Source organism: Chaetodon trifascialis, chromosome 1, assembly GCF_039877785.1.
Source record: "Chaetodon trifascialis isolate fChaTrf1 chromosome 1, fChaTrf1.hap1, whole genome shotgun sequence".
Classification (NCBI taxonomy): domain Eukaryota; kingdom Metazoa; phylum Chordata; class Actinopteri; order Chaetodontiformes; family Chaetodontidae; genus Chaetodon; species Chaetodon trifascialis.
In genome coordinates, this window is record NC_092056.1 from 26,830,411 (window position 1) to 26,842,560 (window position 12,150).

The following is a 12,150-nucleotide window of genomic DNA, read 5'->3' on the forward strand; positions in this document are numbered from 1 at the left end:
AAACGGATTATTCTTCAACTCCATCTTGTCTACTCCATGGACCCACCATCAAACTGCTCGGCTCCCAGGCTGGCTATTCCCAGCACGCTGGCTGGACTATGGGAGGTAACTCTGGAGTTGCCAGAGAATCACTATTGTTACTATTATCATTATTACTAGTATTACTCCAGTATTAATGCTGGAGTGAGGAAGGTGAAAAAAAATATTACACTACAAGTGATGTTCTAACTCGTGTTTTAGCTCCTGATAGTAGCTAATAAACAAGAAATGTTTTTCTTTTCTTCTGTTACCCTTAAAATGAGGCTAATTTGTCCTCCTATCCTGTGAGTCATCAGGAGGGGAGCTCATAAGTGGTATGCATCACCACATCAGAGATGCATAATCATCAGCTCTTGCAAAACGTGACTTTGCATAATGTGCATGCGTGAGACCGTTTACAATGTGTCTGTGTGGAACAACAGTGTTTACCTCGGACTTCCTTGAACTGGCCAAATTAGCTGCTAAATGAACTAAACAGGTCATAATGAATGGACTCATGAAGCTCTTCCATGACCCAGGCTTGGATGACTGGACAACTAATTGTGCCACCGTGTGCACAGACAGGGCTGCTGTCAACAGTGGTATGCATAACAGCATTTTAACAAAATTTGAGAACTGTGCATAATCAGCTGATTGCAAGGTTCCTTACTGTGAGACATTTAATCACTCTGTTATCAAGCTACTGCAGACTTATTTCCAAAAAGGTGGAACAAAAAACACTGCAGTGGTGAAGATGGTTGTGCATGAAGGCATGACACAATGTTGAAAATATCAAGACTACTGCCACCTGTTCAAATGCGACCAGCTACTCGTGATAACAGTCACCTGCAGCATATCTACATGAAACATTTTCTGTGTTTCCTTACAATGTCAACATGTTTGGCATTGGCAACATTATTAAGACCACATCCAACAGGCTACAGAAAGAAAAACTGAACACTGTAACAATCTAAAGATGGTGGCCATTTTGCTTGACAATGAGGGCCACAGGACAAATTCACTTATTTTAACTGAAAAGTATGAAATCAGGTATGACTTCCTCAAGTCATGTGATCATTTCTGATCACCTCCACTGTTTTGGCTGCACAATTCTTCAGAGAGATGAGGCCTCCACAGTGAGAGAACGAGTGTGCTTAAAGTAAGCAGTAAAACGCTTGGCAGCATCCTCTGTGCATGAGTTGGTCCAAAGACCAAATACATGTACAAGCAATCCAGATTGTTACTCCAACATCAACAATTAAATTGTTGTCTTTTACACTGCCTATGAGCAGTGGAGCGTGTGAGAGGTGATTCTCACATTTCAACATAATAAAAACCATAATAAAAAGCACAGATCTCATCTGTCAGCCCTGATGCACATTCACCTGTCAAACATGATCACAGACACATATGACCTAAAGCCAGTAGTTGACCAGTGGATGGAGACAGATAATGAGAGGTTATATCAGGGTCTGGGAGGTGCATCTTCATCATCTACCATGCAGGAAGCTGAAGTGGAGGACAGCAAGGGAGGTTGTGTTAAGACCATGCTCTGTGTTACCAAAGTCCCTGTCTAAAAAAATGATGTGCACCCCTGGTCATAAGGCAACCATATAAAAGGTGACAGCACACTCTAGCATCAATATGCTTGATGCATTCTAAGCAGATGGGGGCTTACAGGATGTCAACTTTTCAAGCTGAGTACACGACAACTACTTCTGAGAACAATGCACCTGTGAAGGGAGGGTGTATTGTTCCTGGATAGGTCAAATCAAAACTGAGGTGGTGAAAACAACATCAGTGGCCTTGCTTGTCTTTTTGTCTGTTGACTCTAACCTTAATATTGCTACTGGAAGTTACATGTAACACTGCTCCCCTGGCATGCAAAGATAAATGGTCCTGGACGACCAAGTGTGAGCTGGAACCCAGAGGGAGGCACAGAGCTGTGTTTTTCCTCTCTCAGCGTGTCCATAGTGTGTGTGTGTGTGTGTGTGTGTGTGTGTGTGTGTGTGTGTGTGTGTGTGTGTGTGTGTGTGTGAGAGAGAGAGAGAGAGAGAGAGAGAGAGAGAGAGAGGAATAAAAAGGTTGTTAATGAATAACTTCAACTATTCATCTCCACCAGCCCACCTGTCCCCCCCCCCCAACCCTCCACCCTCTCTCTCTGTCTCAGCAGGAGTCAGGTGATAATGAGGTGTGGTGTTGTCAGAATCACAGCCCACGCTCATCCATCCAAACTGCTTAGTAAGGGGCATGGCACACCACTGTCTGATAGGTACACACACACACACACACACACACACACACACACACACACGCACAAGGTCATAAAGAGACAAATGTCAGGTATGCACACATGCTGCCACACACACAGAATACATGCACACACAGTGTACACAGACTGAAGAATATGTACTAACTTAGGGCAATATATACACACACATGTTGTGTTTATATCACTTGTGGGGACATTACATAGACTTACATTCATTTCCTGGAGCCTTACCCTAACCCTAACCATAACCACTATTTGCCTGTTCCTAACCCTGTACCTAACCTTACCTAACCCGTAACCCTATCCTCAGTCTGCACCCTAAAATTTAATGATTTACATTAAGGGGACCTGCATTTTGTCCCCAAAGGGAGGCGAGTCCCCACAATGTGACTGAGCAAATAGATTTTTGTCCCCACAGCGTGATAAATATCTGGTCTCACACACACACACACACACACACACACACACACACACACACACACACACACACACACACGGATGGAAAGAGAGAGCGACAGAAAGAGAAAAGAGTAAGACAGAAACATTGGCTGTGCTATTGACCTTTACTTGTCAGATAAGAGGGTGGCATTATCACTGTAATATGCCTGTGAGTATGCATTACATACTGTATATGTGTGAGTGTGTGTGTGTGTTAGCCCTGTCTCACTCAGGTAACTTACCACACTAAGATTATATTACTTCTGCTCCTGTCTTCCCTTCATCCCAACAGCTCTCCAACACACGTGCCTCCTTTTGTTAAGCACTCATCTCTCTCGTCTCTACTTGCACACTATCTGTTTCTCTGCTCTCTTTCCGTCTTCCTTGATTTCTACAGAAACTCCATTCATTCACTGTGTCTTCTCAGCCCTGGTCTGTCTCTCAGCATATGATAATCTCTCTTTTCCTCTCTCCCTTTCAGGAGGGTGAAGGGTAAGTGAAGATCGTTGGGCCCCAGTGGAGAGGCCCAGACACTGTGGGTGCATGTGTACGAGTGTGTGTGTGTGGCTGTATGCGCCCCATCATTGCTCATCTCTGGCAGCCTCACTGGCTGTTCCCCGAGCTACGAGCTACAGAATAAATACACTTTAAATCACCACACACACCCATGCATGCACGCACGTACACACACGCACACACTCACACTCACACACTGCCTGCTCCCTGGCAGCACTTTGCTGCTGTTAAATGAGGGGTCTGGGGAGTTGTGCCGGCAAAGCCTTTGGCTACTCTCGCTCTCTTCCTCTCTGTGTGCTCTCCAGTCAAACACACACTGGAAAAATAAGCCGGAGTTATCACGGCAGAGTGTAACATGGCAGGATTTTCTAATGTTAAATGAATGGGATTCTGCTAAGTGAACACACCAAAGCAGGAACACAAAGACATTGTCTGAGGGTCCAGAGACATTCCTCCAGAAGGAGATGTACTGGCTGAGTGGGCAAAATGTCAAGACCATCTGCTCTTCACATGAACTCACTGGACCGACTGGATCCAGGAGAAAAATAGGAAACCTTTCATAAAAATCTTTTATAGTGTGTGTGGGTAGAATTTCAAGAAATATGGATGACCTGCTTCAAAGTTCCCTGGAGAGAATCCAAACCAGGGGCTTCACAGGTAAATGGTATGAGTCCTCAACCCCACTTGTGTGGCCCACCATGCTTCATTTCACCACTCAGAATGCCTGGGAGGGATTTTCCTATTTTTGAGGCTGATAAGAAATGTAGGTTGATCAGTACAGGTGCCCTCTTTTACATTTTCACATTGGTTTCACACTATCTTTTAATACATTGTTAATATAAGAAATATTATCACCACAATGAGGGAAATCTAAGTAGCAACAGCTTGCAGTGCTGCTTTAGACGACAGTGTGCTTCTAACTTCACGTCAGTTTGGGGACCACCCTTTCCTGTTCCAACATGCTGGAACAGGAACACAAAGCCACGTGTATAAAAATGTTTTTTTCCGAGTCTGGTGTGAAAGAGCGTGTCTGGCCTGCACAGCCCTGACCTCAGTCACATCCAACACCTGTGGGATGAATTGGAATGTGACTGAATGGGATCAAATCCCTGCAGCTAGGTTAAGAAATCTGTGGAGGCTGCATATATCCACCCATGGTTTTGCAATGACACAAGTGTCTTACTTCCAGGGGTCCACAAAGTACATTGTTACCTGCGTAAACTAATTCCCTACACAAATAACTGATCTTTTTAAATGTTTGAGGTTATTCTCTCATATTTCTAAATCCTTTTTGTTGTAGATTCTGCACCGCCTCCACATTCAGTGGGATTCTATATCAGTCTCAATCTTCTCTGCAGTGGGTGTGGGTGCAGGTGGTGACAGCCCCCCCTCCGCCCCTGCTCTCACTCCCTCTCACTGTTTCTCTCTATTCCCACGCAACCAATGTAGTGTGCAGGCAGGGAATGAATCTGTGGGGCTTTGTTGCGAGTGCTTGTTTAAGATAACTAAATGGAGGATGGCTAGTGTTAATCATTTTTCCACGCAGTGTTTTGGCCTTGGACACAGAGCACCTAATTGAAAAGACTGCAGCTGTAGGAAAATTAGCTTTCGCACTGTTTTGTAGCCAGGAGCTCGTAGTGGTAAAATAATAACGATGTTAGACTGATCTGTGACCTCCAGCCTCTGGGCTGTATATGGCCCGTAAGACCATTTGATCCGGCCCGAGAAGCAATTCACAAATAATAAAAATGTGATTACTTTTTCCAGCGATAAAGAAAATAACATAAAATAGCAGACTTACATGTTCTTCTAAGGGAATGCAACAGACGTAGTGTTGATATCACATCAACAAATCATGCTGACTGACAACAAAATGTAAATAGATACAGAGCGTGCATTTTGCGTTGTGACTTATTTTGCTTATTTTTACTTTTCCCGCTGTGGTGTTTTTTTGGTTCATTTTTCTTTGTGAAGAAGTTTTTTCCCTGCAAAGGTGATTTTCTGTTTTTTTCAATAAACCTTTGTGTTTTGACTCTCCAACTGGGCCCTGGTTCTTCCAGCCGTTCAACAAAAAGCTAATCTCAAGAGTCATTACAGCTATAAACATGAAAAACTGCATCAGCTGCAAGGACGAATGCGCTTGGATAAAGTCAACACTCTTCTGCAGAGCTTAGAAGTCCAACAAGCAGCTGTCATAAGACCACATTCTGACAGAAACAGTGCTATGCAGACAAGTTTTGTGGTGAGCGAGCTAACAGTTAAGAAGCAGAAACCTCATTCAGAGAAAGAATTTGTGAAGGAGAGTCTTGTTGCTGCTGTGGAGCTGCTGGAACCAGACACAGTAAAGTTGTTCCAGTTTGTCTGGAATAATGAGATAAGGAAAAACCTGATGTGGAAACTCAGTGAGAACAAGTGTGTGTGTGATTTGACCTTCATGATGGACATTAGAAGAAGCTCTCAGAGCTGAACCTCAAGCTCCAGCAGCTGCTCAGCTCTCTGCTTTCAAATGTGAAATCATTGAAAGTGAAATTAAAGCTGTGGAAGCTCAACTGGAAAGAGGAAACACTGAACATGTTCCTCTTCTGTAAGAAGAAAACCTGCTGAGACATCTGAATATGCTGCTGAGTGAAAACTCCTTCAGGCGTTTGGCAAGAGGTTTCAGGACATGAAAAATAAACAAGGAAATGAAAATGTTTGCTATGTCATTTAATTTTGAACCAGCTGATGTTCCTGACAACCTACAAAATGAATACAATTATTGAGCTGCAGAGCAACAACCTTCTACTGTGAGCAGCTCTTTTCAAAAGTGACAAAGACTCAATTCTGCTTAAGACTGACTGTCGCAAGGCTGGAAAGCCAAGACCACCCTGATACACTGCTAGCCCCTTAATTGAGCCCCTTGCAAGCCCCCATCACATATGCACAATAACGCTCTCAGGTGCTGCTCAAACACCAGTACCCCCCTGTGTGCTACCGCTATGATAAATTTCTGGGGTGCCAGTGAGCCTGGCCCTCAAGGGACATTCCAAAAAAATTTGAATGGACCATATTCAGCTGGTTGCAATCTGCAACCTCACTGCTAGATACCACTAAATCCTACGCACAGGATCTTTAAATACATATGTACCCCAACTGTGCCAACAGATACACGAAACAATGAAATCTGACAAAGTGGGATTATGCTGCACACAGGAGCACACACGCACTCACGCACGCACACGCACGCACGCACGCACGCACGCACGCACGCACGCACGCACGCACGCACGCACGCACGCACGCACTATATATATCCCTGACCCCAGGCTGTCAGGGCATCTTGTCCTCATCCAGCTCTGTGTCCTTCCCATAATGTAACATCGACTAGGTTAACTGCAGCTAATATGGCACAGCACTGCTGTCTACAATGTCCTGTCTTATCTTTCTATGCATCCATCTCTCTCTACTTATGTATATATCAATCCTCGTTAGTGTGAAGTAGGAGGGGAAGGCAGTGTTCATCATCCCCAGTATTGTGGGAATTTTGCACCCTGTGGAGACCCAGTGATCCTAGAGGTTACAACATAATGATCAATAAAAGGTTGTCCATAGACATTTAGGAAATTGCAGTCATAATCTATGTGAGAACATGAATTGTGACCAAACCCCACTACCTACAACATGTAATGTGTGTGTAAAGGTACAAAGCACAGGCAGATGTTGACAGGACTGAGTGAACAATAACAGAAGGGAGGAGCCCTATGAGAATAGATGAAGAGGAGCTGTTCAAGAAAAAGAACTCCAATGAGCAACAACATCCTGCCCGAACCAGTTCCATGCATGCATCATCAGCATCATCCTTTATGAACTTTGTCCAAAGAAGGGACAAATAAAAAAGAGGTCTGCAGGTGATTCTGCGCTGCAAAATAAATCTCTGCACATTCACAAGTCTTGTGCAGCTTTCCAAATTGTAATAAAGGCACAGGTCCTCTTGAGAAAGAAATGTACTTTGGACTTAAGTGAGAAGAAAACATGAGGAAGCTACAGCTTGTTGAGTGCTGCTTCGCTGTGGAAGAAACTTCAGAGGAAAAAAGGCCTCCAGTGTTTTGCAAGCTTTCAGAGTATTTGAAATGTGAAATCTGTATCCCATACTGTAGACAGTGCCACTGTAGTAACTCCAGGCTTAATATTTGATCGATAGTGCTGGAAAACTTTTACAACTGAATCCTAACAAACAGCCGAATGACAATTTTTCTGTAGCAATCTAAAATTTTGATTTACTACAGCATTTGACAAAATACAAAATGTGAGCGAGACCTGCATTTATAGAGGCTTAGGAAAAACAAAGCAGTCAAGTAGTCAAGTAAACAAGTCCTATACTTACTTTCAAATGTAGATAGAGTAACATGAACTGAGTACACACACTGAAAAATCATTGCGGAGTGAGCACTGGAATCTCCCTGCAGTCACAGCAGTCTTTGGAAGAACCTTCTTTCTACCTTTTCTTTAGCTGCCTTTCCGCTTCAGCCTCTGCCTTTAAAGCATTCATGCTATTTTTCCATATATAAGAAAAAAATTAAAATCAAATCAATAAGTCCCTCTTCCTCTCATTCCATTTTTTTTAAATCATCCAAAACAAACCCTGTGGTGTTCAGCCTGACTAAGGACAGCTGTCACTGTTAGGATGTCATACTGTTAATAAACGTGGCGTAGATGTACAAAAGCACAGGCTCTCACTCTGTGACATTTTCAGAACAATGAATCCCTCTCTGGTTATTCTCTCGAGCAGGTAATTTAGCATAAGACCTGAAAGGTATTTAAAAAAGAGTTTACCTGAGGCGTTTTTCAGGTAGCCATTGGAGTCCATAGTGGTGTACATGACATAGGGACCCGGCTGGTTAACACCAAAAGGCTGCAAAAACACATGCAAGGACAGATTAAAAAAAATGGAAAATTTTGACATTCTGCAAGTATGTTTTCCCATCAGCTGTCTGTCAGTGGGGGTGAAAGAGGACAGGGATAAACAAGCGGGGGGGTGGGGGGGTGGGGGGGCGGGATGGTGAACGAGAAAAACAGAAAGACGAGAGAGAGAGTGGGCAGAGAGACAGACAGGCATGTTGTCACACAGTGACCTTGAGCAGTTTTCTAGTTTCATTTTCACGAGGTGACACGGCAAATGTCTGACCTAGCTGGCTTGACTCTGACTGAGCATAAATGAGTGTGACGGCTGTGTGTTTGTGTGCCTGTGTGGGCGGATATAGAAGGGTTGTCTTATCTCTTCATTATGAAAGGAAGACAACTAATGAAGAAATCTGTCAAGCTATCCTTCGCTTTACATCAGCTAATCACAAGGCTGTTACGCACGCAAACATAGGCACTGGAAGAGAGACTGGGCCCTTTATGCTGTGACACTCAGCAGTCGGGGTGAGGGAGGAATAGAAATGAGGTCAAAAAAAAGGGGGAGAGAGAGAGAGATGAGAAAGCCACAGAGGAGCAGATTAGTGGGCTCAAAGAAACACAGAGGAAGAGAGGTGTGACTAAGAAGAAGAGGGGCGGGAGAGTGAAATGAAAAGATGGGGGGGTGATGGATGGGAGAGGAGAGGAGTAGAAACAGCCGCAAGCTCCACTCGTCTACAGCATTCATCATGCCTTTCAGTTAGACAACAAGCGGGTGGAAGAGTAGACAGACAGCAAACCAAAACAACTCTAGAACCAGCAGCCTCTTGCTGATGTCAAAGCTAATGTGTTTTGCAAAGGGCTTTCCACCGGTGAAAGGTTGTGTAAGGAGCGCTGCTCGGCCGAGGTACTTCTGTCAGATTTCTCTGTCCACCTACGCATGATCGGCACGCATTAGCTGTCTGGGATGAAATAAAAGGAGCTTAAAGCGAAATGGCTTAATGCAAAGTGTGAGAGTTCATGCTATGTTTTCCATACATCTCAGTCAGACTAGCATGACGTTGTGGATCACATGTTGTGGGTCAATACACATCAGCCAACCAGGTTGTCTGGTTTTGTTGAACTGCACCCTGATGTTTAAGGGAACTGCGCTAAGCTGGTTTAAATCCTACTTGTCAGATCGCTCTCAGTTTGTACGCGTTAATGATGACTCCTCTGTGCTCACTAAAGTCAGCTATGGAGTTCCGCAGGGTTCTGTGCTTGGACCAATTCTATTCACCTTATATATGCTTCCTTTAGGTAAGATTATTAGGAAGCACTCAATAAATTTTCATTGCTATGCAGATGATAACCAGCTATATTTATCAATGAAGCCGGAAGAAACCAGTCAGTTAACTAGACTACAAGCATGTCTTCATGACATAAAGACCTGGATGACCTGCAATTTTCTGATGCTAAACTCGGACAAAACTGAAGTTATAGTAGTAGGCCCTAAACATCTTAGAAAGTCACTTTCTGATGACATAGCAGCTATGGATGGCATTGCGCTGGCCTCCAGCACCACTGTAAAGAATCTTGGAGTCATCTTTGACCAAGACATGTCCTTTCACTCCCATGTAAAACAAATTTCAAAGACTGCCTTTTTTCACCTACATAATATTGCAAAAATCAGGCATATTTTGTCTCAAAATGATGCAGAAAAACTAGTCCATGCATTCGTAACTTCCAGGCTGGATTACTGCAATTCCTTACTATCAGGCTGCCCAAATTCGTTGCTGAATATTCTCCAGTTGCTCCAGAACGCTGCAGCACGTGTTCTGACAAAAACCAGGAAGCGAGATCATATTTCTCCAATACTCGCCACTTTGCACTGGCTCCCTGTAAAGTTTAGAATAGAGTTTAAAATTCTCCTCCTTACTTACAAAGCCATAAATGGCCAGGCACCTTCTTATCTTAAAGAGCTCATAGTACCTTATTGCCCTACTCGAACACTGCGTTCCCAGAATGCAGGTCTACTTATGGTTCCTAAAGTCTCAAAAAGCAGAACAGGAGTCAGAGCATTTAGCTATCAAGCTCCTCTCCTGTGGAACCATCTTCCAGTCTTAATCCGGGAGGCAGACACTGTCTCTACATTTAAGAGTAGGCTTAAAACTTTCCTTTTTGATAAAGCTTATAGTTAGGGCTGGCTCAGGCTCAGATACACCGAGCTCCTCTGTCCTTCTGTCCCTCTCCGTCTGCACGCTTTCATGTCCTACCACGGCGTGTTACTAACTTAGCTCCTTCCCCGGAGTCTCTGTGCTTTGTCGTCTTGCAGGATCCCATGGACAGTGGCTGAATCTGGATTGTGGATTTCAGCTGCGTCTCCTGCCTTGGCCCCTGCCTGACATCCACTGCAACTGCTACTGCTATTATTACATCCACTGTCACTGTTACTGTGATTGCATGTCTGTCTCTCTGTCTCTGTCTCTCTCTCTCTGACTGCATTTCTGTCTGTCTGTCTGTCTGTCTGTCTGTCTGTCTGTCTGTCTGTCTGTCTGTCTGTCTGTCTGTCTCACTCTCCCTCTCTTGCTCTTCCTCTCTCACCCAACCAGTCGAGGCAAATGGCCGCCCACCCAGAGTCTGGTTCTGCTCGAGGTTTCTGCCTGTTAAAAGGAAGTTTTTCCTCGCCACTGTCGCCAAGTGCTTGCTCATGGGGGAATTGTTGGTTTCTTTGTAGATAAAAGAGCTTGGTCTGTACCAGCTCTATATGGAAAGTGTCCTGAGACAACTTCTGTTGTGATTTGGCGCTATACAAATAAAATTGAATTGAATTGAATGTCTGCTGTATGTGTAATATCCCTGTCTAACCTGTAGCTACAGCCATCAGACAGGATAATAGAGGAAAACATTGTTTACTACATGGTACTTAGTTAATAACCCCTTGGGGTCTAGTGTCTCAAATCCCTTATTAGTTAAAGAACAGTATAAATTCAGTACTATAAAGTAGTACTAAAATATGAAGAGTAACTGATATTATTTTTTATTTTCTGAATATGTGTGTTGCTATAATGCAATATGGTATTTTACAAATATGAGTTTATGAAATTGTGTTCATTTTTCAATACAAAAAAACAGCAACTTTCAGTTTATTACCTTTATAGATGCAGAGTGCTTCCATAAATACTAGGGACATAACATCAGCTCCAATCATGTTTGTAAATCGGCAATTCAGCCCTTTTGTGACTCTCATCGGCTTGGCTTGTCCAATAACACAGCGTATGATTGGTAGAGATAGAGCCAAAATGACTGCCACCAATTTCATTCATCACAACACAATAGCAGCTGAATAAGAATACAAAACACAAAATACCACCAGGAAGGAGGGGAAGGATGGCTCATTGTAACGGGGAAATATGCACTGCAGGTCAGCTTTTTAAAGTAAGTCCTTACATTAATCCTTCGCAGAAATATTAATCAAAGTATCAGAACAGTGTTTTTCCAGTCACCAGCGGCTGGAGTGACCTGTGAGGGTTGAACTCTGAGCTCTTTACCCTTGTGAAGGACTTCGCAGCAGTAAGGCCACGTCTAAAGCAACATTAGCACTGTGAGAAAAACGTGGCTGATCAGGACTTCGAATATCCTTTAACGTGGTGATTTGATATGACGAGCACGTTACCTCTATTAATGAGTATTTTTTGCATTTGTTGTTTGTGTTTTTGTACACCATGGTATCTGCATCTTCTAAGTATGCATTCATGCCATTGAGCACTTGTCGCACCGGCTCAGTCATGAAGCTGTGGATGTATTAGAAACTTCCAGAATGTGTGCAGAGTGTAAACTATGAACGGATACCTGCTGATACAAAATGATTAGTGCAAACCCAGACTCAGCAAAGACTATGACCGTCAAACTGTCCCTAAACAACAACAACAAACAAACCCTCCAAGGACAGCAGTTGGAAAACAGGCACACCTGACATTTATTTGCCCTTGTATTCAAATTCTTTCACTGATTTTTTTATTAAACCAACCACAAGGCACAAGAGCATGAGC

The 12,150-nt window shown here is 43.5% G+C and overlaps 1 protein-coding gene across 1 annotated transcript in view; it reads right to left on the reverse strand.

Moving 5' to 3' along the window:
• itfg1 (integrin alpha FG-GAP repeat containing 1) overlaps positions 1-12,150 on the reverse strand; it is a 149,705-nt gene that overhangs the window by 28,821 nt on the left and 108,734 nt on the right. Inside the window, exon 14 of the mRNA XM_070969101.1 lies at positions 8,057-8,135. Coding sequence (XP_070825202.1) covers positions 8,057-8,135 — 79 coding nt within the window. The remainder of the gene's footprint in view (positions 1-8,056; positions 8,136-12,150) is intronic.